The sequence below is a fragment of the Petaurus breviceps genome, unplaced genomic scaffold, assembly GCF_028583685.1.
Source record: "Petaurus breviceps papuanus isolate PSGF00001 unplaced genomic scaffold, PetGlider_PUasm1.0 181, whole genome shotgun sequence".
In the NCBI taxonomy this organism is placed as follows: domain Eukaryota; kingdom Metazoa; phylum Chordata; class Mammalia; order Diprotodontia; family Petauridae; genus Petaurus; species Petaurus breviceps.
In genome coordinates, this window is record NW_027185784.1 from 13,247,008 (window position 1) to 13,268,431 (window position 21,424).

General features: G+C 42.3%; 2 protein-coding genes across 6 annotated transcripts in view; one reads left to right on the forward strand and one right to left on the reverse strand.

The window, feature by feature from the left end:
- LOC138160451 (carboxypeptidase A1-like) overlaps positions 1 to 883 on the forward strand; it is a 16,011-nt gene extending 15,128 nt beyond the window's left edge. Inside the window, exon 11 of the mRNA XM_069087028.1 lies at positions 696 to 883. Coding sequence (XP_068943129.1) covers positions 696 to 883 — 188 coding nt within the window. The remainder of the gene's footprint in view (positions 1 to 695) is intronic.
- Positions 884 to 11,005: 10,122 nt separating this feature from the next.
- CEP41 (centrosomal protein 41) overlaps positions 11,006 to 21,424 on the reverse strand; it is a 26,965-nt gene continuing 16,546 nt past the window's right edge. For 3 of the 5 annotated variants that reach the window (XM_069087226.1, XM_069087230.1, XM_069087229.1), the window contains 7 exons: positions 20,541 to 20,610; positions 19,473 to 19,608; positions 16,404 to 16,555; positions 15,930 to 15,997; positions 14,756 to 14,870; positions 14,154 to 14,378; positions 11,006 to 13,466 (listed from right to left, as the gene is read on the reverse strand). In XM_069087226.1, coding sequence (XP_068943327.1) covers positions 13,282 to 13,466; positions 14,154 to 14,378; positions 14,756 to 14,870; positions 15,930 to 15,997; positions 16,404 to 16,555; positions 19,473 to 19,608; positions 20,541 to 20,610 — 951 coding nt within the window. In that variant the 3' untranslated portion in view covers positions 11,006 to 13,281. The remainder of the gene's footprint in view (positions 13,467 to 14,153; positions 14,379 to 14,755; positions 14,871 to 15,929; positions 15,998 to 16,403; positions 16,556 to 19,472; positions 19,609 to 20,540; positions 20,611 to 21,424) is intronic. The other 2 variants (XM_069087227.1, XM_069087231.1) reach the window with 1 other exon arrangement.

The window sequence follows — 21,424 nt, forward strand, 5'->3', positions numbered from 1 at the left end:
GAGAGAGAGAGAGAGAGAGAGAGAGAGAGAGAGAGAGAGAGAGAGAGCATGTGTAGCTGGTGTGTCTCTGGCTTGTTTTTCATTGTCTTCTGGCTTTGTCCCATGCTGACCAGAACCCCATGGGTTCAGCAAATTTAGTCGTCCTAGCTGAAGTGGATATGACACAAATATCGTATTTAAGCAAGCTTAAAGGTATCTGAAACCGTCCCTGAGTATCCCTTAAAGGATTCACAGAACCAGCATTTGTCAGTTTCTTTAGGCTCCCACATTTTGAACACGTTGCTTGGGCAGTCCCTATGCTCCTCTCAGCCAGTTAGTTAAGTACTTTGATCTAGTACTGACTGTCCTAGGGACTCATTAGGTGGTGCAAGTGCATAGACCATTGGATTTTGGAGTTGAGAAAACCTGAATTCAAATCCTGCCTCAGACATCTACCAGCTGTATGATCCTGGGCAAGTCCCTTAACCTTTACTTGTCTCAGTTTCTTCATCTGGGGATGATAATAATAAAAACAACAAAAAATAATTAAAAAAAATAAAAATGAGATAGCTTATGTTAAGCTCTTTGCAAACCTCACATATTGGTCAGAAAGCCAATTTTTGTTTCTGGGTTGTCTCCACCTGTCTTTATATTTCAATTAAAAAACAGACAAACCAGCCTATGAAGAGTGTGCTGACTTTTTGTTTCCATCCTAGACCAAGCCAGCGGTAGCACCGTGGACTGGACCTACAACTCAGGCATCAAGTACTCTTACACCTTTGAGCTCCGGGACACTGGATTCTATGGTTTCTTGCTGCCTGCAAAACAGATCATTCCTACAGCCCAGGAGACCTGGCTGGCCCTTACGACCATTATGGATTACACCCTGAACCACCCCTATTGAGTCAGCCTTGGCTTCTGATCTGGGCTCAAGACCTCAATTGTAGATCCTATGACCAGAGCCAAATAAAAGTGACTTAGAATTGAAAGTGACAGAAATGTGTGTTCATCTGTGGTGTTTATTCTGCTGCTACTTTTAGAACTGAGAAAAATCTGGTTTGTCCCTACAGGTTTCATGGGAGACTTGTGGGAGGCTAGACTCATGGACAGAATTCTAAGTCTCTTCTGAAGCTAAGGAGCCATGTGTTGAATCTGGAGGGGGTCTGTTTTAATTAGACTGTCTCCAGTAGGCTCAGAGGTCAGACTCATATCTCAAAGGAATGCTTCAATCTTTTCCTGTCTACTGGTTCCTAAGAAGCCGCATGGAGTAGTGGAGTGCCCAACTGAGAGTCAGGAAGTAGCTGTTCAGTCATTTCAGTCACATCTGACTCTTCATGACCCCATTTGGGGTTTTCTTGGCATGGTTTGTCCTTTCCATCTCTAGCTTATTTTTACAGATGAGAAAGCTTAGGCAAATAGGGTGAAGTGGTTTGCCCAGGGTCATAAATCCAGTAAGTGTCTGAGGCTGGATTTGAACTCAGGAAAATGAGTTTTCCCAAGGGATTTATTCACTGTACCACCCAACTGGAGTCAGGAGCTCAAAACTCCAAACTAGCTGTATGAACGTAGGCAACTGATACAATCTCTGTGATTCTCTCTCTGGCTATGGAGGAAAATATAATACAAGGGACCAATACTTTACAATAGAGGTGCATGTAACACTAAGCACAAGCAACTTCCAGGTTCAGATTGTGAGCATAGCAAGCAAACTCCATTTATTCAGTGACAGATTAAGGCAAAACATTCACAGAAAGTCAAAATACAGGGTAACTCAGTCATTTAGTAAGTCCTCAATTCAATCACAAAGCACTGAGGTCCAAGTACTCCACCCCTGGAAAGTACATTCATTTAGTCAATCACAAAGTCTTCTCTCTATTCAACTGGAGATTAGTTTCCAGTCATAAACAAAATACATTCATTTAGTCAGGTCACAAAGTATAAAAGTCAAAAGTTTTCCACCCCTGGATCACAACTGAATTACAATACCATCCATCACCACCAAGCATTCTCTCAAAGGGGCAGTGGAGAACACAAAGGCCATCTACCCCTAAGCCGCAACAAGGTTCATCACAGCATTCAGTACCCAAGGAGAGGTCTTTTCTTCATCTTGACCAGAGGCAAGTTTTCAGCAATTTCTGTTCCTGGGAAGACAAAGCTTAACAAAGCCACAAATATACATTGCCAGCATCCTCATCAATTCACTCTCTGTCTGCAGAATAGTTTCAGGACCCCTGAAAACATCAGCAAGACCCTCCTCCAGGATTTCTGTAAACATACAACAAGAAAATCCTCCTTCAGGGCTTCTGAACCAACAGCAAGGGTCCAGGACCTCTGAAACAACAGCACTGTCTTTTACCAGCAGATGAATCTGGCAGAGTAACATCAAAACAGACAGAAAAAATACTGGCACCACAGTCATGTCTCCTCAGTTCTCAGAAGCTCCAGGTGGCAGTTCTCAAAAGTCCTGGGCAGCTCCAACTGGCCCTCAGCAATCTGGGTGGCTTTGGCTGGCAGTTCTCTTTCTCTCTCAGCAACTCTGGCATCCCCCCGCCCCTGCAATTCTCTTTCTCTGCCTCCTCAATGCTGCTCCCAAAAATTCTTCTAGCCTCTCTCTGCTTGGGCCTTTCTCTAGATCCATGGCACCAGCTCCTCCCAGTTCAACCCCCTCTCTTTCTGTCAACAAGTCCATCCCACAAGTGGGATTCACAAGCTCTGGGTTTTAACACTTACCCCCAAACCAAGCCAATACAAGGGGATCTTTAAATTCCATTACCATTACAATGCATTCCATCCAAAATGATTTTTTTTTAAGCAATCAGGGTTAAGTAACTTGCTCAAGGTTACACGGCCAGTTATTTCTGGATGTGGTGCTAAGTATCTGAGCCCAGATTTGATCCCCAGGTCATCCTGACACTGGAGCCGGTGCTCTTACTCACTGAGCCACCTGGCCGCCCTGTATCCAAAATGATTTTGAAGTAAATTTACATAAATTGAATTTCATTTTTTCCCCACTTCATTAAAAAGTAGAAAGGTATTTTTATCAGGAGGTGGGAAATAAACTCACAATCAATGAAAAAAATGAGGTGAAGTTAGGAATTTGGTGGTCATCCCTGTGGAATGCTGGAAAACTGATTTCAGAAAGATTATGACTTTTAAGAGTTGTAGTATATACCCATACCAATAGTGGGACCTCATAGCCCAGCTCAGCTGCCACACTGCTGATAGCAATCCTTTTTAACCACTCTACTTTTTGATTCATAAGATTATAGAGAGAAGAGCTGGAAGGGACCTCCAAGGCTATTGCCTGGCACAAAGTAGTCATGCCTGTTGACTTGACCCTCACTTTAAGAGTAGCAAATGAACATAATCCGTGGCAGAGGACATAAGCATCTTGAGATATGAAGGCTTTGCTGCTAGCAGAACCAGTCTTTTGAACCCTTCAAAGTGTAAGAAGAGCTAGAAAATAATTCTTAAAGGTTGAAATTTTAAAAACACACAATGTCAAAATTTATTCCTTTTCTTTATAACTGTTACATTCTATAATCAAAGGAGCTGCAGGCTAAGGGAGAGTTCCTTATTTGCCTAATAATGTCTCAGTTGGGTTAGCAATGTCTTGAGAAATGGGAATTTATTTACTTCTAATTTCAGATCAGAATAGGTCCATTTTTACATATTATAAACCGTCTCCCTCAGCTTGCAATTTAGGATATTTTCTTTTTTTAAAAAAAAGGTCTCATTTTGAGATGAGCTAATATTATCTACTTTTGGAGCCTGTGGCTAATGAGAAATTCTGCTGTTACTAGAATGGGGGCTATTAAGAACTTTAAATGCCAAGGGTAAACCTTCTTGGTTAGCAAAGAGTTCAGCGCCCAGACCCCAGGGCCCTAGACAATTTTTACTATCATACTTCCAGGATCTCTCCCTCCCTTCCTCCTTTCTTTCTTTTCTTTCTCTGACATTTATCTCAATCTAACCATTCTTTTCAATCAAGTTCACCCTAATTCTTTTCCTCATTCCTGATCTTGTAATTCTGTGAAATCTTTCTCCAGTCCTCCTTTGTTCCCCTAGCCCCAAGGTACAATGGAATTTGTCTACAATAGCAATTAAAACAATTAAAATCACAGCTAGGTGGTGAAATGGATAGAACACCTGACCTGGAATGAGGAATTCTTTTTTTTTTTTTTGCTTTTTGGAGGGCAATTGGGGTTAAATAACTTGCCCAAGGTCACACAGCTAGTTTTTTTTTTGTGTTAAGTGTCTGAGGCTGGATCCGAACTCAGGTCCTCCTGACTCCAGGGCCAGTGCTCTACTCAGTTAGCTCCAAGTGAGGAATTCTTAAGTTCAAATGTGGCCTTGGACACTTACTAGCTATGTGACCCTGGGCAAGTCACTTAACCCTGTTGGCCTCACTTTCCTCATCTGTAAAATGAGCTGGAGAAGGAAAGGACAAACCATTCCAGTATCTTTGCCAAGAAAACCCCAAAAGGGGTTATGAAGAGTCAGATACGACTGAGAGAACTGAACATCAAGAAGTCTTGTATATAAGAGATCAAGTGGTAGGCTCCATAGTTGGCCCCACTCCCTTTAATTGATCCCTTTTGGGTACTGTCTTTTTTCCATTAGCATGTAAGTCCCTTGAGGGTGGGGACTTTACTTGTATCCCCAGCACTTAGAACACAGTTAAGAAACAAGTGTCTTACCAAGAACTCCATGAAGCCACTGGTTAGTTAGGAAGGACTCTTATTTAACACAAGAGCAGGGGCCCAACAGGTAGACGCAGCTCTGGAGACAAATATGCAGTTTATTCCCTATTCCCCATTCACATTTCCCTCTCCTCTTTCCCATTGGCTGGGTACCGCAGGGTTTACAGCCTATCCGGAATGCCTAAACTTGCCACGTGAGTCTCACCCCCATTCTATCTCCCATTATCCTGCCTCCTTCCCCTCATTTTCTTTATAATTCCCAGCTGCCTCATAAGCACCTGCGTCTCGTTTAGCAACGTGGCTTCTATGCAGAGGCAACAGGCTCCCTTTTCCCACAACAGTAAGCCTTAGCACTGAGCAAGCGCTTAATAGATGCCCCTTCCTTGGCGAATTGCATGTGTGAGCTGGGAGACACAGGACCACTCAGCATGGAGTGCCCATCAGAGAAGGTGCTGTGCTCCATGAGCAAAGCAGAATGGAGACTGCTCAAGAGAAATGCAAGAGGAGAGAACTCTTGAGACTCCGCCCCAAATGTCCCCTGGGACTTTGTGCCTGACATTCCAAGCTCCTATTGGTCTGATCGGCCACAGCCCTACACGCTGAAACTTGACTTTAGCATAGTGATGTCACTTTGGTCCTCTTAGAAAACAGAGGACAACCATCAGCCAACCAACCAGTTCTTCTTAATTAGCGAAAAAATTTTAAAAGTTCCTGTTTAATTTTAATTAAATTCCTTTGTCTTAGTCAAGCCGTGTTAATTTGAAGGTAGAAGTTTGGGGTGGGGTAGCTCTCCTTTTTATTTTTTCCATATTTTGCACTGTGAAGAATTTACTGCCATTTAATCACTAGGTGGCACTGTGGGAGTGCCTACTTGTCCCATGAAGGCATCAGAAAGATTTAGGAATATATACTGTCAATCACTCATTGCTGCCTCTATGTCCTATGTTACACTTTCTGGACTCTTGCATAATGTAGAGGAATGTATGTCAATCAACCTTGGCTCGTGTTCCATTCCACTCCTGTGTCCTTCCTTCATGGTGTGTTGTCAATCAAAAGCCTCTAAGCAAAGGTCATTATCTTAGCAAGCAATTTAGCTGGATTAAATAAGAGGGTAGCAAAAGTAAAATCTTGTTCTCATGTAACACAAGACTATACATTCCATTTGGTCCCCAGACCCAGCCCCTTCCAAAGGAATAAATCCCCTTTTGGCTTTGGTCTATCTCTCATCTCCCAATCTGAAGCCAAGAACTAACCTGGAGACGAGGTTCAGTGACTTGTTTTCAATTTGCTATTTTCTGGAACAGGATGCAGATCGTGTTCCCAGAAACTGATGCCCACCTGTCGTACATTTAATGCTAGCAGTGGTACAGGGATAGATTCAGCCCTGGTTGAAATTGCATCTCTCTAAATTCTTCTTTCACCTCTAAAGACAGACAAGCAAGGATGTGTATTCTGTATCACCTTCGCCCCACAGGTCCCATCAGTTTTGGCTAACTGTGCTTAGGAAGTATCACCAACTGCCTTCCCCTTTAGCCTTTCATTCCATGTAGCTACACTCCTGGCTGCAAGGGTATTTATAGTCAATAATAGGTTTGGCTATATGAACTATGAGAACGGAACGTGGGAGTCACTATGGATACGGTAATGTTTCCCAGTTTGGAGATTATAGTTCCTGATGCCATCCCGGTCTTCTCCAGCTGCAGTTGGGTTTCACATGAAACTTTTTTATAGCTTTGATTACTGACTTCACTTTGGGTATCACATGTGCTTATATTCATTCTCCAGTCTCCTCTTATAATTTCTTAGTCTCTTGTGATGGTTTGGGAAACAGCCTGGTGTAAATGATTGGCCAGAAGATCTCTCCTTACCTTTCCCACAGGGGCTGCAGGAAAGGTAGAATGATGTAATAAGCTAGTGTTGTTCTTGAAAGTCAAGATATCTGGGTTTAAAAGTTCTGTTTACATGGTGTGTCTATATAACACACACATATGTGGACACATATATGGATATATGTGGGTACATACATGTATACACATACATATATATATATACATACATATAATGTTGTAATTTATATGCCGTCTCCTCTCCAAGAGGTGAACTGCTTGCGTACTAGGATTTACTCAGTGCTGGCACATAAAAGGAGCTTGGTAAACATTAGTTTACTACTCTAACACTTATTAGCTGTGTGATTTCGGGCAAGTCAGCCTCTCCTGGTCTGAGTTTTCTCAATTGTATAACAGGATTCTTAATATTTGTACTACCTACCCTCAAAGGATTGCTATGGGGAAAGCTCTTTGTAAAATGCAATAGATAGGATATGTGGGAGTATTTTTCTCTTGCAACTCCAAGGAGATTTTCTTTTCCTATCTCCAGAGCATTAAGCATGATTTCCAATACAGTGATAGGGGGCATACATTTTTATTTTATTCACAGCCTTGTATGTAATATTTGATGGTGACTATTCTCAGAGTGTGATTTGTGGACCACACAGGTGAGCCACCGGGTGGTCCCTGAACTGGTCTTTTCAAGTAGAAATATTTTTACCACATCTATTCTTTTGTCTCTGGAATAAATAATTGGAATCTATAACATAAATCTGAAGAAAGAAATGGCAAGCTATTCTAGCATCTCAGCCAAGAAAATCCCAAATGGGGTTATGAAGTTGGCCAAACAATATGAACAACATAGCATTGGTCTCACAACCAAAGTGTGTTTTCCCTCTAATTTTGGGGGATCTCTGTGTGTGGCATCAAATGGGGAGCATATGGAATATCTGCTGTGACTATAAGCTCCGTGTATTGAAGAAGTTTGAGAACCACCATTTTGTAAATGGCTAAAATCTAGCAAACTATGGTCATCATTATGAGGACAAAATATTAGCTGGAATTCATGTAACACTTTAAGGTTTGGAAAGTGCTTTACACGTTGCTTCATTTGACCTTCATACCCCTGTACTGCTATTTTGCTCTCTGTTTTACAGATGAAGAATCTGAGTCAGGGATAGGTTCAGTGTCTTGCCCTAGGTCACACAGCTAAGTGAACTTGGGTCTTCCTGATTCCCAATCCAGCTCTCTATCCACTGCACCACCAAAACTCTCAGGGGACCAATAAATAATTGCAGCTGTTACAGGGCAGGCATTAGGCCCTTCTTCAAAGCTTTCAAGGGATTAACCATTTGGCAGCTTATGCTGTGGGCATCTCCTAGATCCATCCCCACGGACAGAGCCTGCCAACTGCAAATGAACTGAGAGGAGGCCGAAAGTCTTCTGCTTACCACCCAAGCTATGTATTTCACAAAATTAACCAAATCATGCTTTTGTGGAGCACTAGTTTGTTAACATGGATGCAGCTCATAGCAATTTGTTTCCCCCCTCTCTCTCTCTCCACAGAAACCCCAGCCCATGGTCAACCACCATTTTGCACCCTGCAGGTAAGGAGGTCCTTTGAGGTTACAACACTGATCTTTAGAAAAGAAAAGAACAAACATAGATGGCGTTGTGATGGTTTATTGCAATAACAGTATGGCTTATTAAAAAGAACAACTTAATTTCCCCCCGCCCATTATCTAGTTAAAAGACAGCAATTTTTAAGTCATATCTTAGTAGGTGAGGAATATATTCTTTTGATACTGCAAAAGCACTTGGGGACCTTGTCTGCTGAGACACTGGTCATCATGTGCAGTGGGAAAGGGATTTTCTATTGTACAAATGTTTTGAGATGATGTCTGCCTTCTTTTCTGTGTGCTAGTACAACAGATGGGCTGGGACCGAGGCCACTAGAGAATGGGGAGGGGACGTGAGCAAGGAGCTAAGGTCCGAAGGCAGGTGCCTTAGTCAACAGCATGGTCAGCTCCATCAAGGAAGGACATGATCCCTCTTACCTGGGGATCTCAAAAATAAGAAAAACCATTTTCTGTCTGGGATTGTTTACAGTCTGCTAGGCTCAGGGGTCTTAAGGAAAAACAAACCGTAAAGACAAGCATAAAGACATCCAGGGGGATACAGAAAGCATCCAATAGCTCTGGGATTGTCTCCTCTGGGTCACTGAACATCTCAGGGGTTAGTAATGTATTTCCTCCCAAAGCGTAAGGGGTGACCAAAGACCATTACCTACTGTCACCATCATATGCTGGTTGTCACACCATGATGCACTGGTTCAAAACAGATATACGTGTTCAAAAACACTGCCTCGCTGCTCAGTGAGTGTGGTGTGAGGGAACCAGTAGATATGGCAGCATGGTCTTTACCCCTTGAGGGCAGGAGAACCACACAGAGAACACGATCCTTAGTGCAAGCCCCATTTGTGTTCACTTGTGACCACTTAATTGGTTGGTCAGTTACTAGCATTTTGCTGTTGCTGTTCAGTCATATGTGACTCTTGGTGACCTAGCAGGCAAAATCACACCAGTGCTTTCCTTGGGATTTTCTTGGTAAAGTCACTAGAGTGGTTCGCCATTCCCTTCTTCAGTGAATTAAGCCAAACAGGTCAAGTAACTTGCTTGGAGTCACATAGTTTGTAAGCATCTGAGGCTGGACTGAACTTGGGTCCTCCTGAATCCAGGGCCCAGGGCTTTATCCACTGAGGAATCTAGCTGCCAAAATCAGTGTTTACTAAGTGCTTCTGTTTTAGCAGTAGACTAGTGGTGGTGGAGAGGGAAGTTAACAAGAGGCACAAAAGACCAAGTCCTGCTCATAGACTTACACTCGAGTCAGGAGGGAAAAAAGATGGACATTTAGACATTTTATCACTAAAAAGTCATAACCATGCCAGCATGGGCAATTCACCTTTGGCATCACAGGCTAAATTAGAGGCAGATGAGTTTTTGTCATCACAGTACATTCTACCTCAAAACTGAACAGCATACTGCTATATTTTTCTTGATATTTACTATAGTTCCAGGGCAATGTCACTATGCAGATTCGTTTCAGTTGATACTTCTGAAACAAAGTGTGCTATTCTATTGCTTTCATATTAAAAAACATATCCATTAAAAATTAATTGAGGGGGAGGCTAGGTGGCGCAGTGAATAGAGCACCAGCCCTGGAGTCAGGAGGACCCGAGTTCAAATCCGGCCTCAGACACTTAACACAAAAACTAGCCGTGTGACCTTGGGCAAGTCACTTAATCCCAATTGCCCTCCAAAAAAGCAAAAAAAAAAAAAATTGAATTCCATACAAGCACTCAAACTGTCCACATACTTAAACCAACAAGTTAGAATGGACGTTTCTGATGTTTCTTCAAAAACAATTAGAGCAGTTACATCCTTGACAACATTTTGAAGAAAATCAACACACATTAAAACTTTTGGGAACATTTCATTAGCTGAGAAGTTGATTCTAAACAACTTGAGCCCTCAAAATAGGGCAGAGTTTGCAATGGATTTTTATCTAGATGAAGAGAAATCAAGTCTTCTAAAGGGATCAAACAGACCATAATAGAAAGCCATACCTGCCACCCAATGTAGAAATTATCAGGAAGCAGTAAGAGAAAACCCACCTACGTCATTCTTCCTAGTCAAGGGTTGAGTTCATTCCAGCCCACAGTGGGATGTCCCTCCCAGAGAAAGAAAAGGGGTGTAGGGGTTTTGGAGTTTTTCTTCTGGCAACCTAAACAGCTTTGAGAATTTTAAATTGGTCTAAGACAGCACCATGGAAACAAACCCTGAGCACCTAATGAATAAAAATATATATATGTTATCTTTCAATTCTGATTTATTCCTACTCTGATTGTGGCTGGTTAGGTGTGACTTTTTTGGCTAAAAAAGAAAATAACTCCAGATATAGTTTTTATTAAAAAACAAAATACAATGAAGAAGAAGAAAAAAAAGAAGAATGAGGAAGAGAAACCTGGGATAAAGTAAAGTACTGTTTTGTTTTTTTTTTACCAAATCCACTTTAAAATCATCTAACCAGAAGGCTGAAACTCTGGCTATCACTTTTGCTCAGAGATGGAATCATACTCACACTAAGTTTATATTGATAAAGCACCTTCCATCCATGGAGTTTCAAGTCCCCTGCAATGACAGCTATTAACCACATGGCACACTAAAACACTGACCAAGACAAGTAATAATTAGCTTAAGGCTGCTCTCTGTGAATAAGCAGATGAAGGAGCATGTTAAAGAGCTCGGAGTTCAGCTTAGTGGATGGGGCCTTAACACACTGGGTTAGAACTGAATCTGGGCTCAGCTCTCTAAGCACTAAACAATACAAGGTACTCCATTAGATGGCATTAGTGTAATAAGGACAAAAAAAATCATCTCATCACATGGAAGGGGAGGCTGGTATGTTACAAAATATCAATATCAAACAACAAATTAATTGCTGTGCATCATACTTTAATCTTCAAACAATCTTAATCACACAGAGTATCACTGATCAACTGAACAATAACACAGCACACCAATAAGCTAATGAGGAAACTATTAAAGGGAAAACATTAAAAACAGCTGGAACATAAAATGAAAACTTATCCAGAATGTCTGACAGTTAACATTTAAGGTGCAAAATCAGCACAGATCTTCTGAGACCCAGTTAATTTAAAAGCCCTACCAATAGGACCAGAATACTATTACACCTATGCAAAAATATTTATAAAATACATTCAACTCTGTAAATACCTCTGAAATGTAAAACATGCAGCAACTCTAAAAGGTTCCATTAGCCTATTATAAAAATATGTACAGATAATTAAGTCTCTAATAATCTAGTGTCATGTGGTCATGGGTGCAAGTAAGAACAAAGTGGAAAACTGAAATGGGAGTACGTTGATTGACTTTCAAAATAGGGACAGGAAGGTAAATTAAACTCCTGACTGGTCATTCACAAACGGTAGAGTAGTGATGGCTTTGTTCTGCAGCAAAATAGATATTTTTTTTCCTTAAACTTATGTCAAATGGCTGAAAATCTTGTCAATGCTTGCGATAAGCTGATTTTCTCAAGAGTACATAGGGCTGGAAAAAAATGCCTTTTTCTATCTGTGCCTTAAAGAACGAAACACTGTAGCATTTTGGCATCAGCTGAAAGGCTGACTGAGCATCTTAAGCAATAAATTTCTAGTAAAATATTGGCTGAATTTGAATAGACAATTCTTGAACATTTTTTTCAAGCATGGCTTGACCCTCTCCCCCCCCCCCCCATCTTCAATAATGTCTTAGATTCCTCTGATTCCTAAACCCAGGAAAATGCTACCTTTAAGAAATGGAAACAAAGAGTTACATTTTAGCAGACCCTAATTCAGATAAGCTGTTTTCTCATAGGCCTCTCTGAAATACTGTCTAACTGTTCATTTGATCCTCTTACCCCTGAGGGCTGTGTTCCCCGGGGGGCTTGACTGTGAGGAGAAGAAAACAGAGAGTCAAGGCAAAGCAAGGCAAGGAAGACAACTTTTCATTTAGATTTTGAAAAATCACTTTGCCGCGGCAATTATTTCTATATTGAAACTAAAGATTACAGGTCATAAACATTTCAGAATCCTCTACCTTTACCTTACCCAAAATCTTCTCGATAGGCTAAAAGAATTGATTGATCAGTCACTTAGCAATTCGGTTAATATTGAATTAAAATTCCAGCCTAAGCCAGAACCAATACTCTCATAACTTCATATTCAGGGGTCAATGATGGGAATGAGAAACAAGGAAGAAATTGGACAGATTACACAATTCAACGAATACTGTGTATTTGGGGCAGGAAGCAGGATGCAGGGGGGCCACATAGGATGCAAGCAAGGACTGATGGGAGCTGAAGATGCTGACAAAGAAATACAACCCTTCCCTCCTCAGCCAGAAGCTCCAGTGGAGGAAAAAGTGGTGATGACTTCAAGGAGTCATATTTTCTACTGCACTAACATGAATGAGTCCAGTAGGAGACTGCCAATTAAACCCAGTAAACCACTTGAGTTCTCATGCAGAACAACTCCTCTCTGCTATAACGACTGAGTACCATCACCAACACCCACGCTACTGAAACACAGCGAAGAGACAAGTCTTAGGAAGTTCTAGGGGGTTATTTATTCCACTACATCCTCACGTGGGCAGATCGACCCACAGCCACCAGCCCCCAGAGTCATGGCAGGACCTGCAGCCTGTGCTGGGAAGGCAGCTCTCAAGGAAGTGGGTCAACACCTGGTGTGGAGATGGACGGCAGGATGAACTCTAAGAATCACTGGGAGCTCCTGGGACAGCTCCTAAAGAAATCATCTTGAAAGCTTGCTTGAAGATTCCTTCATAAAATCAAGAACAGTAAATGGCAAGAGAATACAACTGGGAGTCACCAACCAGCGGACGTGAATGAAGTATTTACAATACAAGGGGGAAAATGGGGATACAGATAAACAGACTGGATGGAGCACACTGAAGACAAAAGACGCTAAAGAGAGTTCTTTTCCTATTTGAGCTGATGCCTTCAGTACTCTGTAGAGAGCACAGAAGACTCTAGAGCCATCACGCTTCTGTTTTCTGAGAGGGTCATCTGTCACCAGTCCTTTTGGAGAAGGTCTCCATCACACATGTCACTGTCTGTCCTCTGAAGGAGTTTCTGAAAATTACCAACTTGGGAAGCTGGCACGGGAAGGGGAAATAATTAATTTGACAAGGTCTTTACTTCCAGGGTTTGCTCTGAAGATAGCCACTGCTAAGTGAGCGGGGGTTCAGGTTGCTCACAGTGTTCCCAGTAGACAGGCTCTGGCTGCTGCGGACACTCGTGACCTTGGCCTCCCTTGCAGAGGAAGTGCCACCTGTGACCTTGAGATCCTTCACAGAAGCGTTGCCCCGGCTCAGTCGGCCTGGAAAGGAGAAGGAAGAGGCCACGGTTGAAAGCCTGACTCTGAGTACAGTGTCCTGCATGGATGCTTAGGCTAGTGAGGTCCTGAACCCAAGGGGTCAGTGCTTCATGGCTATTCCCAAAGGAAAGGAGAAAACAGATTAAGAGAAGACAAGGCTGGCAGTGAGAGGATGTGTGGAGAGTGCTCCGATGAGGAAGTCAAAACCCTCCAAAAAAGGGAGTCATTAGAAAGCCGTTTTGTCTCTTTTCAATTGGACTCAAGACCTGCCTGGAGGATACACATCAAATGAAGCAGGTGAAACAGATGAGCTCTAGGGCCCCTCCACAATCTTAGAAGACACTCTGTTTCAAGAGGCATCCATTATTCCCCTGGCCTTTCCAACTGCATTTCTGGGCTGATTCTGTATAGACAGGTTGGGGCTATTCCATCTTCCTGCCACTGCTCTTCCTGAAGCCCCCCCCACCCCACTCCCAAATATTGTAAGAACCTACAAGCTCTGTGAGAGAGCAGGTTTTTCATTATGAAGTCACATTCAATGCTGAAGTACTGTAAAGAGTGAAACGAGAACAACCCCAGCTCCTCTAGCAAACAGCCCACGTGGAGATTAAGGGAATGAGTAAGACTTGGCTTCTTCCTAAAATCATTCCTGGCCTGGCTATATGCACGTGTGGGTATGCACACACATACATTTCTTACCAGGGGCTTCCAGGGGAACTTGCTCTTCTTCCAGATAATATTCTATCTTTCTTAGATCTTCTGGGGTAAATCTCCACTTGTTCTCAGCATACAGAGTCTGCACTTTGGGGCTGGATCGCTTTCGGGCAGAACCAGGAATTGGTGCTTGCTGGCAGTTTGGCGGCAATGACCCAGTAATCAGTCCCTCAGGGAATTTCTGGGCCAGGACTTTCAGACCTGCATATAGATCATTTAAAAAAGCACTTGGTATCATAGGGTACCATGTCAGTCTCTAGGAGAGCCTTTATGTGCATTACAGAGTAGAGGCTAATGTGGTAAAACCTGAGATCTTTCTCAACAGTTTCTTTATCAAATCAAATACCACCAGACAATGTAAGTTCTTTTTGGCAGTCTAAGGAATTTTAATCTCCCCTCTCTTAGCCCCAGTTCTTTTGTTTACTGGTTTTCCAGGCCACAGCAATGAGACTTGTAAGAAAATGAAATTCTCAGGGTTAGAGGAAAAGGGAATATGGAGGTTTTCAAGGAGGTGTGTACAAATATTGTTTTTAGGTCCCAATAAGAAACAAAGCCAAACCAAACCCCACTCTGCTCACCTCCAGAAAGCATGAAGAGGTTCTCAAATCCTCGTTCGCACATGGTGGTGGCTGCCTGGCTGGCCAGCCTCTCATCATCATCATAGAGGATGATAATTTTGCCGTGGGCATTTTTCTAAGAGTCAGAGGAGTTAAGATTCTTACAGCTTTTAGTGAGTACTTTTTAATTTTAAGTGGAAATCAAATGAACTGACCTCCCCAAAACAAGAGAGGATGACTCATCAACTAGAGGAAATGTTTAACATTTGAACATTGTAAACAATATAGATTCCCAGGGGAACGTCAAAAAATATATCTATAAAACCTATTTAAGAACCTATTCAGAAGAACCTGTTTCCTGTGAAGACACATTTGCTGTAGCTATTTGATTTACTGAGTCATGGTGATCATGTTCAGGGGAAGGAGACAAGTAAAGACCACAGACTGTTGTCCACAGTCCACAGGGCAAGATGCACCCTGAGCAGGTGCTTGCCTGGGAACTGAGGACTCTACCCTTTCCCTGAAATGCTTCCTAGCTATTTCTCAAATGAATTAGATTCACCACCTTAGCACAAAGCTCAGTCTTCACTTAATGCCTTGGACTTAATGTTGACTCTGGGAAGACAAGAGAGATCAATTTTTTAATTCTTCTTATCAACTAATCAATCAACAATTATTTATTAAATATTTGCTAGGTACTATGCTAGGCCCTGGTGATGTAAGTACAAAGAATGAAACAATCCCTCCTCATAAAGAGCTAACATTCTAATGGGGGAAGTACATGGCTATGGAGTAGGAAAAAAAAAAAGTTTTTGAAGAAAACAACACGTTGTGAAGGTCAATCTCTGTCAACACAGCAGTTGGTTTTACCCTTCAAAACATTTGTTTCTGCCTTATTGAGGGAAATTGTTTTGAAAAGCATCCTGGGTTGGCCGCCAATGAAGCAGACATTTCCACCTGATTTTGCCCTCAACACCATCTAGACAGAAAAATAATTCTGTCTGGCACAGTATAGTCTGAAAGTATCTTGTGAAGACTCAGTAATCTCAAAAGCAGCAGATAAGACCTGAAATTCTTATATCAATACTAACAGCAACCCCTCTGAGTTCCCATACAAGTACTAGACGTTAATAACAATTACTTCTTATAACACCTGATGCAACCATCTGGATCCTCAAGAGGCTTTGAAGGATACATACTCAAGAATGTCATTTGAATAAGGGTTCATGGTTCTAGACAAGGTGGCAATTGGATAACTGTAAGCTGGAATAAAAAGAAGAAAAGATTTAGGAAGTTAGTATTTATCTGAGCACAGCTTGGACCCAGCTGTCTTCCTAGTCAGTTTAAAATTAAAATGAGAAATTGAAAAAATGCCTACTCCAAATTAGCAAGTAATGGACCCAAAACACTTCAGGGAAAGGGATATGATGAGCAAATTCTGAAACCTCCTCAGCTGTGCCCTAATCTTAAAAAAAAAAAAAAAGAGGCTCCCTGCCCATGAGCTCCTCTTTGGACCATATGGAAAAATGAATCAGAAATTTCCTTATGTGCAATTTCCCACAATGTGATTTTCTTAACTGCTGAGTGAGGCTTAACAATTGACTTAACACCAACACCCAGATCATCCCGTCCCCTGGACCATAGCATTGGATGGCTTTCTCTTTCATACCTCCAACAATATGGCACTGACTGTAAGAATCTCTATCTCGGACATCTAGCAGCAGGAAGGGACAATCAGGATAAGGTTTATCTTTAGCGTCGGGCTCCGTTTTCTTCAGTGACTCTTTGTCTAGGTCTAGTTCTCCAACACCACTGATGACGCTGAGAAGGGAAAAAACAGGCTGGTGACCACCTGGGAGTCATTGGCTGAAGTCTCAAAGGCGCTCCTTTAGCAGAGAGAGATACAAATGCTAAATGCCACAGGTGGGGGAAAGGACGTGGCACCCCAGAAGACCGCAGAGTCCCATCCTCTCACCACCGCTGTCTTCAATATCACCACAAAGAAGAACGGGCATCCATGTGGCAGCACTTACCTTCAAAGAGTGTATGCTATGCGACCAGCATGATGGAAGGGAACAGACCCTGAAGGGCACATGCTACCACCAGCAACAAGGGCAGCATTCAGAGAAAGAAAGGGGAACAATTAATCCAATGGAACTCTGAAGAGGTCAGGAGAAAGGAGCAAACAGAGAATGAGGGAAGGAAAAGATTTTTTAAAAATAAAAATATAGAAGAGTCTTTGTATTTTTGTTCTGTATGACATCACCTTCTACTAAGGTGTTGCTGTGATGCCTCGTCAGGGTACAGAGGTGACCCTGTTTCTGGAAGGGTTTGCCAAGGAAGCCCCAGAGCTCTGGTGGTTCCTGCTAAGCTGGAAAGGGAATGAATTCAATGGACAATGTGCTCTGTGCTTGTCATTCTTGTGAGAACAGCTTCAATATTTCAAAGGGATTCTTTCACAGAAGGTTGGTCACCAGAGCAACTAGTGAAATCTCACTTATAAAGGCAAAAAGGGAGTAAAATCTGCAGGAGTGGTAGGAATACCTATCTTCACAAACCACATGAAACCAGTTTTAAAGTACTGTGAATATCAGTAACAAAAACAACAATAATCATTTACTTTAATATTTATATGGTACCTATATATTAACATGTGTGGTCTACCCAAGTCATAGGGAAGTACTTAATATTTGCCACAGATATTTCTACTTAAGAGGCAGCACTAGGTCTAGTCAGGAAGACCTGAGTTCCAATCTTACCTTGGACACTAGCTGTGTGACTCTGGGCAAGTCACTTAACCTCTGTCTGCTTCAATCTCCCCAAATATAAAATGAGGATCATAAAACTGCACCTACCTCATAGGGTTGTTGTGAAGATCACATGAGATCATATTTGTAAAAAGCTCTTTGCACAGTGCCTGGCACATAATACGTGTTCAATAAATGCTTGTTTACTTTCTTCCTACTTTTTTTCACCACATATGAGTAAAGAAACACTAGCTAGAATTCACATAGTGTGTAAATTGAAACTCCAAAGTGTAAGGCCCTTGTGAATCCCAGAAGAGCTGGGATGAGAATTTAAGGCATTTCCACTGGGTTTTTTTAGGCTAAGTCACAAAGTCACTATGTCACAGGAAGAAAATCTCCTTGAATGGTCTTTGAATCAATCCTGTTGGTAACATGAGTCAGTGGTCATGTCAGTGCTAGTCACTTGGTGGCTTCTCACGACTAGACGCTCCGAGGAAAGGCTAAGTAATGACATCCTTCTTCCGAAACAGAAGACAAGGATGATCATTTCCTCAGAGAGGCAGTGGGGTATAGTGGTTAGGGAGCTGGGCTCAGAATTGGGGAGACCTAGATTCAAATCCTGGCTCAGAGGCTTACTTGCTATTGAGGAGTCAGCCAGGGAAGCCACTTCCACCTCTGTTGGCTTCAGTTTCTTCATCAGTAAAATGATGGGATTGTATTTGACATCAGAGGTCCTTTTCAAATTCTGTATCTATTAATTAATCTATGATCCTAGGCACACTAACAAGCCCAATGTACCAAACCACCGAAATGTCACTGTTAGCTAAATTTCCCTTCTCATCTTATTGAACCCAAATTCCCACTAAAATCCAAATAAACTTAAAGATTATAGAGTAGTTACTCCTTCAAATAAAATATATGGTACATCTTTTGTTGAGCCAGAAGAGAACAAAAGTTCACAGAAAGTGGATTATGTTGCCACTGAAGCCTGAGGGCTTCTGGCTCTGTCAGGCGATGTCGGTCTTTGTAAAGGCAGCAGTAGGAACACTGACACCAGCTCCATCAGTGCACCTTTGTGGCCTTTTCACACATTACCTCATGTTATTTTTGAAATGACCCTGTGAAACTGGCAGGGGGAGCAGGAAGTTCTGATCCACATTTTGCAGATGAAGAAGCTCAAATTTGGAAAGGTTTAAGGTCACACAGCTAGGAAATGATGGAGCCAGGACCAGAACTGAAGTCTTCTGGCTCTTAGTTCACGACTTTCCTGCTATATCAGTGTCTCAGATGAAAACAAAGACTCATATGAACGAGACCACAAAGTGACACAACAAATCCACTGTCACTGGGACCTGTGCTTTTGTTGTTTATTTAAAAATTGGGGTGAATTTGCACTGCTCCACTCACAGGAGTGTGTAGCCAATATCAGCCGTGTGTGACACCTACGATTGGACTTCAGGTTGCCATGTCACCAGAAGGAAAGAAGGAAGGGAATAAGCATGCATTGAGCACCTATAGTGCCAGGCATGTACAAAGAGCTTTAGGAATATTGTCTCATGTGGCCCTGAGAGGTGAATGCCATTCTTACCCTATTTTGCAGTAGAGAAAACTGAGGCAGACAGAGGTAAAGTGACTTGCCCAGGGTCACACAGTCAGTATCTGAGGATGGACTAGAACTTGGGTCTTCCTGACTCTAGGCTCAGTGCCCTCCATGGCACTACCTACATGCCTCAGGACAGATTAGGAAGGACCAGTCAAGGAGCTGCTGGAATGAACGGAAAAACAGGCCTTGGGACTGAGCTTTCCTCTGCGTGAAGTAGATGTTATACACAAGATGCCAGCTTGGCAGAGGGTATCTGTTGGGGGGGCTGGGAGGAGCAGCCAGAGCTGCATGCCTGGCCCAGGCCGCATCCCCACCATGAGCCAAAGGAAGCAGAGGGGCTATGGAAAAGCTTTGGCCAAAGGCAGTGGAGTGGGTGGGGGTCAGGTACCTCTGTAGTGTTGACCGGTTTGATTCCCCCACTCCTGCATTGCTGATGAACTGGATGGGGCTGGGTGGCTTCTCAGTGGGACTGCCTTTCCCATTGGTCTTGTCTTCAGCATTAGGAATAGCAAGGGCAGAATTATCTACAGAGCAGAATGAAAGTGAGTCAATACAGCCACGTCCAATCACCTCCTTGACAGAGGGCACCCAAAGTGTCCTTTCATGACCACACAAGGGCCAAGATGAAAAGGCATCTCCTGCATTTAGTCAGTATTTTTGAAACACCAAACACTACTCACACATCATGGTGTCCTATACCTCCTAACAGACTGTTTTCAAAGGCACCTTTATTTCCTAAAGGGAAGCAGGGGTACCCCTATGTTCATGGGCTACAATTTCAACATTGAGTTTTAGAACCAAACTTGGGGCTGCTTATGTAACCAGAGTTAAAATTGGGGGTTACCCATATGAGGAGACTCCATTGTAGCTACCTCAGCTATAAAGCAGTCTTTATTCTTTTGGAGTGAGTGAGATCTACTTGTCCGAGATCAATCCCTGCCCTTTTCAGAGTCTCTTTAGCCTTTCCCAGGAAAATAACAGACAGAGTGGCACAAACCTGGGCTTCTCTATCAGTTCCTGAGGAAACCTGTCCATAATCAACTTCCTGGCCTGTAGCAGTCTTTAACAATTAAAAACTCTTTCCCAATAAAAAAGCCATAGTTTGACTGAAGCTGATCCAGGACACAGAGGAGAGATTTTAATTCTCTGAAGTCACTTTTATAAGGGTACAACCAATGGATTTTATTCTTTACTTTCATTTGAGAGAAAACACCTAGAACACATCTAAATATTCTATGGTAGAAATCTCCAAAAAGTGCAAAGTTACAGAGATTTTAAAAAGGCATTTAGAAAGAACTGTTAAGTTACCATTAAGCACTTTTCTAAGGAGGAGCTCCCATGACAAATAAACATGTCATAGCCCAGAATCCCTAATGGTCTTACTACAACAGGGGTTCACTAGATGGGTGCTTTCGAGCCAAATGCTGCCCTAAGAACCAGTACCATTGTTTTTTACCTTCTAGTCTCTGAATCTCTTCTGCTGTTACTTCTAGTGTTTGATCAGACAAGGAGGCAACTTGGATGACCTAGTAGAAGAAGAAGAATGAAACTTAGAAAGTCCATCTGTTTAGGCAGAGTTAAATTTATTTTTCAGACCAGGTGGAAAAAGGCTCTGATCTTAAAGCACCCTTCTTGTTTAAAAAAATCCTTAGTGCCCTCCGGCTGAGACCAGATCCCGAGTCCCTAACGCAGTGTTTGTTGCTCCTTTATGAGGCCCTAGGGGTGGTTATTACACTTGAAATACTTACCCCAGAATGAATGCTAACGCACAGGTCTGACTGCGCCACTCTCCTGATCAATAAGTTCCCATGGTTTCCTATTGACCACAGGTTCAAATACAAACTTTTCAGTTTGGAATGTAAAGCTTTTAACAACTTGGCTCCAATGTGTTTTTTCTAGGCTTATTCCATACACACACACATCACTTCCCTTTACACATTCTATGATCCAGGCAAGCTGGATTTTTCTCACCCAACCTTCCAGATCTCCCACCTCCAAGCCTTTTCCCAGGCTTCTCCACCACCCTCACCCCATGCCTGACATGTACTTCTCTCCTCATATTTACCTCTTAAGCTCTCCTGACCCTACTTCAAGGCTCAGCTTGAGTGCCATCTCCTACATGAAATCATTCCTGATTTCCTTCAATATGACCTTGTATTTCCCTCTATTTTGCATATACTCATACATTTACATCTGGTTTCCCAATATAGTATTAGCTCCTTAAGGGTAGGAACTGTTTCATTATTGTCTTTTTTTTTTTAAATAAAGTAATTGGGGTTAAGTAACTTGCTCAAGGTTACATGGCCAGGTGTTTCTGGGTGGATGCTAAGTGTCTGAGAC